General features: G+C 34.0%; 1 protein-coding gene across 1 annotated transcript; it reads left to right on the forward strand.

Moving 5' to 3' along the window:
• The first annotated feature begins 1,562 nt into the window (after nt 1-1,562).
• LOC136222772 (PTI1-like tyrosine-protein kinase At3g15890) lies at nt 1,563-6,501 on the forward strand. Its single transcript, XM_066010497.1, has 4 exons — nt 1,563-1,941; nt 2,859-3,006; nt 5,231-5,493; nt 5,583-6,501. The coding sequence occupies exons 1-4, from the start codon at nt 1,898-1,900 to the stop codon at nt 6,202-6,204; spliced, it is 1,077 nt and encodes a 358-aa protein (XP_065866569.1). The 5' UTR covers nt 1,563-1,897; the 3' UTR covers nt 6,205-6,501.
• The last annotated feature ends 810 nt before the right edge of the window (nt 6,502-7,311 follow it).

Raw genomic sequence — 7,311 nt, forward strand, 5'->3', positions numbered from 1 at the left:
TGAAACCATATCTTAGTAAAACAAATGATATAAAGAACACTTCATTTACATTTAGTTCATATCCTAGAACAATTGTCTATAGGACACTAAACCCCAACAACTTGGGGCTCTATAGTTTTTGGACGTGGTGCTTTGTGACAATGATGGAAACTTTTTTGGGGTGTGTTTTCGTCTTATTTTTAATAATTTTTTTACCTATGGATGAGAAAGCAAAGAGAATATGGATGGCTCTTAGTTGGCTCAAAGACAAAGGCTTTGATGCGATTATGGTTGAGTGTGATTTAAAGATCGTGGTAGAGTATTTAAATCAATCTCCTTTGCAGCTTACTTATGGTTGATTCAGGATGATTGCAAAAAATTACTAAATTTCATTACGTTAAAGTCAGATTTATTGGTCCATCTGTGAATGAAGTTACTCACAATTTAGTTAGATATTCTAGGTTAGGACTTATGGGGCGGTTTGTCTTTTTTTGTTAAAAAAAATTATGAATAGATAAAAGGAAAGAAAACTAGTGTGAATATATATATATATATATATATGAGGGTAAATAAAAATGAGGGTAAAGATTAAATGTAACACATAGATAAGGTGAATAAGAGTAGTCGATCTCATTCTGGATCTATTATGAGCGGCCAATATGGATGTAAACACGTCGGAGTAAGGATTACATTCTTCATTCCTACTCTCCAACCTATAGAAAATTTTCCATCCTTGTCCTCGAAACCTAAACGGAAATTTTTTTGTTTCTGCCCTCGTGTGGCTCCCTATTCCCTGTTTTGTTATTATTATTATTGTTATATAACTTTTATTCTATTTCTTTTTTTAATTTTATTGGCATTTGTCATAGTATGGTAGTGGATAGGACGGAGTGGAGGGAGCGAATTTGTGTTGCTGACACGACTTGATTTCACGGTTTTATATGATGGTTCATGTTAGCCAACCCCGAATCATTTCGGGACTAAGGCTTTGTTGTTGTTGTTGTTGTCATAGTATAGCGACAAATAATAAAATTAAATTTGAATCAGTGTAAAAAGAAAAAATAGAATTGATCTAATTTAATAATTCTAAAAAGAATCATAAAAAAGTGGATCCTTCCCCTGCCAATTTATTTGGTAAGAGGTCGCTCCTAAAACTCAAACTCGTGACCTCTTGATCACACGACAACAACATTTACCGTTGCGTCAAGGTTCACCCTCCCACATCCTATAAATAGTTAAAAAAATAATTAAATTGTTCAAACCCGAGAATGAAGTTAAGAAATTTATTATTTCTTTCCTTAATTTTGATCTTAAATTCATCATCTATGTCGTTCATATTTTTTTCCTTGGATCTTGACTAATTCGTAGAAATGCGAGAGATATATGTATAAAAAAAAGTAATTAATATATTATTTTACAAAAAAGAAACAATACTCGTACAGGTAGTCCATAAACAGAAAAGAAGCCAAAATGAAATTCTGGCAGTCTCTTTATTTCCATCTTGTTGAGTCATAAAGTAGGTCCCACAAAATATGAATTTTGAAATTAGAAAGTAATTAATTGCAATTTCCATTTCTTTATTTTCTTAAACCAAAAGACAGAAAGAGAGAGAACCGAACAAGTCTTAGCTCTCACTCTTTCCTTCTTTCAATCGTTGAAGAAATTTGAGACCACTCCAAAAGCGCACCATTCGCCTAAACAAAAAGATGAATGTTTTAACCCCCATCCCATCCATTCTCTTCTCTACTTTTTCACTCTCCTAATTGCTAGAACCTGTTCAGAGACCGAGTATTTTGCTACCCACAAGATAGGACTCGTCTCGATTACTGGGAGGGAGAAACAGAAAACAACGGAACTGGTTTCTTTTTTTGAGAGGGGTATACTATAGACTACTGGGTTTTGGTCGGTGAACTTGGATATGGCGTTTACTTCATTTTTTTGCTGCGTAAAGATTTTTGATCGGTATGTTTATTATCGACTAAACTAAATATTTTTATGTCTTTTCAATGATTTAATTTCAGAATTTATAAGCCTTCTGAATCTGTGGTTTGTTTGATGTTGCAAATGGTATATGGGTATTTAATTTAACGGCACTCTTTTTCCTGAATTTTAGCCTTTGTTTGGGAGTTTGGAGGTTAATGGGGGGAGTTTGGAGGTTAACGGGGAGAGAGTTAAAGGAAGTAATGGAAAGGGAAGAGAAGTGATGGAATTGAAAGTTAACAATTAACCTTGTTTGGGAGTTTATAGGATGTAAATGAGGTTAAATGGGGAGTTTTAATATGGAGGGGGAGGAAGGTTAAATTTACTCTGCAGAGATAAGAAATTTTAAAAAAGTTTACGTTACTCCCATTAACCCCCAATTTGGAGGTTAGAGTTTGGAGGTTAGAGGAAGTAAACATTTAACCCCATTAACCTCCATTTACTCTCAAAAAATAACTCCCAAACAAGGTTAACTCAATACTTAACCTTCCATTACTCCCATTTACTCTCATTAACCTCCTCCCAAACAAAGGCTTAGTTTCCATTGATGGTTTAGGAAAAGATAAATCAGAAAACTGATTAAACTAAGGATAATTTGTTTGTGAAATGAGAATTCGAATTGGTTTTCAATTAGTGTTCTACGCGATGGCATCAATCGTATGGGTGCTTGTTTGCAAGATTTTCCTTTAATTTTCTGTTCAATTTTGTTAGCATCCTGTTTCATTGAACCAGACTTTACAAATTTCACATGGTTGTTATTTGCTGTAATAAGGCAAGAAAGAGTCAAAACATTGAATTGAAATTATAGGGGCTTACTTAGCCTTTAAACTGGTTGAATATCTAAGTATACTATTTTTTTGTAAATGACAAATTTAATAGAATACAGAACGAATGCGCAGGAAAGACAGAGGAAAGAAACAGCCATCATGGCGGATCTTCTCGCTGAAGGAACTACATGCAGCTACAAACAACTTCAATTATGATAACAAACTAGGAGAAGGAGGATTTGGCAGTGTTTACTGGGGTCAGCTTTGGGATGGATCACAAGTAATATTTAATTTTGTTGTTTCATTTCGTATTAAAATAAAATTTTGTGAAATATGTCAATAATTTGCCATTCTGTGATCAGTTAACTATCCAAAGTAAGTGCTTTCTGCTATTGTAGTTAGTAGGTTTTCTTGTTTCTTAAACTTCAAAGTTCACGTAGAAGATAAGGGTTTGAATGATTGCTGTATTTTTTGGGTTATTGATCCTAAAATTTTAGGTTCAGACAGAAGTCCAAGATGGCTAGTTTCAATTGGGAATGTATACTAACTATTTGAGCTTGATTTCTCTCCAGTGTCTCATTTATTAACTCCAAAGTAGATGTTAAGTCTGAGATGTCACTTGTCAGCTGAAGTGCAACTTCGCATCACTGTTTAAGTAGTACATTCTAATTCAATTTGAATTATTGACATTTTGTTATACAAGAATAGAAGACTATTCTTACGTGAGAAGTTATGACACATGCATAAGAGTGCTTATTGGTCCTACGTGCTGGCATTGCAATGTGCCAAGTAGTGTTCTGACTTCTTATGGTTTTAGAACCCCAAATGACTATTCTTACTATGAGTATCAGGGGAGGCATTTTTTATATTCTTCTGGAGCCTGACTATGTCATTAAGGTTAGGCCAGATAAGAATATAGCTCAGACAATCTGTTTCGACTTCATAATATTTTCTATCTATCCTCTTTTCAGTGGTTTACATGGCACATGTAAAATTAACATTGAAGATTAAAGTTGCTTCCTGACTCGCTGTAGAACTAGAGTGCTGAAATATTTCTTTATTGTTTTACGTTGTTGCCAAACTCCCCCCACATTCGATAGTTATTTCTTTGAAGGGAAAAATGACAATATTCTTTTTCAGTGCAAGACACTACAAGACATATCCATACATGTTAGCAGATCATGAACTGGAAAACATTCAACTTGGAGCAGTCACATACAAATGCTTTAGCTACCTAGTAAACTGAACAATGTTAGTTCTCCTACAGAATGAAATCGTTTCCAGAAATGCATTGATTTTGGAGGGCCATAAGAGTGTCGGGCTTAGATTTTGCAGATCTAGAACAACTTATAATCTCAAGAATTGATACCATTAGGTTGCATAACCTTGATACAAGCTGATCCAGTTATTGTGATGATCTAGATTCTGACCTAGTTATACTTTAAAAGATATCTGTTTTCAATAATATCAGGACACAGAAATTGGCTCTGGTTACTTAAAGAACCCTGCTATAACTTAAATGTAGAGGTTGTTCCGCCCCTTGCCCCCCAAGATGGGGTAATAGGTTGTTAAAAATTGTTGCTCCAATCTGACCTAGCTGACCAGTGGTAGCCACGATTCCTCTCAATTTGTAATTGAATACACAAATCAATTGGTTAAAAGAGTATTTGTGTTTTCAATTAAGATGGAACGGTTCTTTAAATCAAAAAATAATTGATAATATCAAAGCATATTGTTTCCTGTTTAGATTGATAAATCCACGGAATGTGCAGGGATATGAGATTAACTTCTTAATATTTGAAAAGTGCTCTTCCAACCATCAGCTTAAATTGATGAATCGGCTGAAGCATAGGGACTATGTTAACAATTACTATATTATACTCTCTACTGCTATTATTGATTTTATAGTAATTTATAAAATCACTTTCACATGCTCTTTCAAAGAACTATGAGAAAACAATAATCGCAGTTGAAAATTTCTAGTCTCATACAGGCATTAGAAACAAACAGTTTTTTCTAAAGATTATGGTCACAAAATTATAATATCTCAAACTTGAAGATATATGCTACCATCTTTGTTGAAAGATTAGTCAGTGTGTGCTCTTTGAGGTAACCACTTGCGAGTGACAATGGATCTAGTTATGCATAACATTTGTTCATCTTTAGATTCTTTACCAGTGTTTGCTATAACTTATGTTTTCATTGGTTGTTATACTTATTACATCCTTCTGTAGTTTTCAAGAATTCTTGAGATAATGAAAAAGGCAATCTGCAGAAATATGGAGTGTGTTATTGTCCTCAGAGCTGCTACCCTATTTTAGGCTGTATATTGATTCTTTGCTGGCTAATGCCATTGTTTGATGATGCGAGGTCATAACTATCTTATCCTGAACAATGAACATATGCCTTGTCAGTCCATTCCATTCACTACAATGACAACAATATTGTCACTATATATAGTCAATTTGATAGCCATATCCTAATTGCGAAAATATTTATGGCAGATTGCTGTTAAAAGGTTGAAGGTATGGAGTAACAAAGCAGATATGGAATTTGCTGTTGAGGTTGAGATCTTGGCACGTGTTAGACACAAGAACCTGTTGAGTTTACGTGGGTATTGTGCCGAAGGACAAGAACGTCTTATTGTGTACGACTACATGCCAAATTTGAGCTTGCTATCTCATCTTCATGGACAGCACTCAGCAGAATGTCTTCTCGACTGGAAGAGACGGATGAATATTGCCATTGGTTCTGCAGAGGGAATTTGGTAAGTATATAGGCATTTAATCCTTTTATGTCTTGTCCTACTACAGCTTCATCATATACTAATTTCATAGTTCATTCGATTCAATCCAGCTATCTTCACCACCATGCAACTCCACATATTATTCACAGAGACATCAAAGCTAGCAATGTGCTCCTAGATTCAGATTTCCAGGCACAGGTAGCTGATTTTGGATTTGCAAAGCTAATCCCTGATGGTGCAACACATGTAACCACGAGAGTTAAAGGTACTCTGGGCTATCTTGCCCCAGAATATGCTATGCTAGGGAAAGCATCAGAAAGCTGTGACGTATACAGCTTCGGCATTCTCTTGCTGGAGCTTGCTAGTGGGAGGAAACCCCTCGAAAAGTTGAATACAACAGTGAAGCGAACAATTACCGATTGGGCACTACCCTTGGCAAGTGAGAAAAAGTTCAGTGAGGTGGCAGATCCGAAGTTAAACGGGAAATTTGAGGAGGAAGAATTGAAAAGAATCGTTATCGTTGCTCTAGTGTGTGCTCATAATAAGCCAGAGAAAAGACCAACAATGCTGGAGGTTGTAGAACTTCTGAAAGGAGAATCAAAAGAGAAATTGAGTGAGCTAGAAAATGATGAATTATTTAAGATCCCGCAACCTGCAGATTACAATGATGGAGTATCCATAGCTGAAGACAGTTCAGACTTCATCTCAGAGGAGAAGACTTCAATATTTTAAAAAATTGAAAATAGCTATACGTATTGGTTCTGTACTTGTAGATGTGAAGTTGGGGTCTTACTTGGCCTTCCATTGTGATGTGAGGGATGATTGTTATGGAAGGATGTTTAATGAGTGCTACAAGAGTAGAGGGAGCTTTTGGTATATTTGTTGTGTTTTTCAACGGTTTGCTTTGCATCTTCTGTCATAGCTTTTGCTTTTTATAACTTCAACTGCTGCTTCATGTTTTTGTCCATGAAGCACTGCCGCAGTTCATGGATATTTGTGTATTATGTTCATTTATTGTGTATTCTCATATATTTTTGGGTAAATATTTTACTAGTCATCACCTATGTTTGAAAAACACATTATGGTTTCTATCTTTTGATTCTTTTGTTTTTAATTTTTAGATTTTTAATCGTTATATTCAGCATAAACAGATTGATACAAAATAACATAGTAACAGAGCTATTTTGTTCGTACTATGGTTGTCCTAAAAGTTCGGTTAAAAATCTAAAAAAAAATAGAGAAACTGATCAAATGGTTAAGAGTGACAAAAGAGATATGAATTTTATAATGTGTTTTTCAAAATAGAATGACTAAACAATGTGTTAAGTAAAAATATAGGACTACTAAATTATTTACTTTATATATTTTTTTGGAGTAAATTGCATCAATGGTCATTGAAGTTTGAAGTTAATTTTAAAAAGGTAATGAACTTTATTTTGTTTTAATGAACCATTGAAGTTTCCTTTTTTATTTTAATAAAGTTATTTCAATCATTTCAGATAAAAAAAATCAATGAAATAGTGATGTGACAATTAGGTCGGAATCAACATACTTTTCTATATAACACGACAATCACATGGCAATCACGTGTATTTCACATGACAGTTAAAAATATATATTTTGGTTGCACAAATAGATGAATTAAGTAAATAAAAACTATCGTTTTTTATTATGCGATTATTATGTAATACGTAGGAGTTGATCGTTCCTAACGTGGATGTCATGTTAGTATTCTAGTGATTTTTTTTCTTTCTAAAATTTCCAAAATGGATTTATTACAACCAAAGGAAAAGTTAGCGATTTCATTAAAACAAAATGGAGTTTAGTGATTTTTTAAAG

This window comes from Euphorbia lathyris, chromosome 3 (genome assembly GCF_963576675.1).
Source record: "Euphorbia lathyris chromosome 3, ddEupLath1.1, whole genome shotgun sequence".
NCBI classification, from domain to species: Eukaryota; Viridiplantae; Streptophyta; class Magnoliopsida; order Malpighiales; family Euphorbiaceae; genus Euphorbia; species Euphorbia lathyris.

What these genes read in the sequence shown, in the direction of transcription:
- LOC136222772 (XM_066010497.1), top strand. Translation starts at nt 1,898, where the DNA reads ATGGCGTTTACTTCATTTTTTTGCTGCGTAAAGATTTTTGATCG. An exon ending in AGCTTTGGGATGGATCACAA is followed by an intron (nt 3,007 to 5,230) that starts GTAATATTTAAT and finishes TATTTATGGCAG; the next exon opens with ATTGCTGTTAAAAGGTTGAA. An exon ending in GGTTCTGCAGAGGGAATTTG is followed by an intron (nt 5,494 to 5,582) that starts GTAAGTATATAG and finishes GATTCAATCCAG; the next exon opens with CTATCTTCACCACCATGCAA.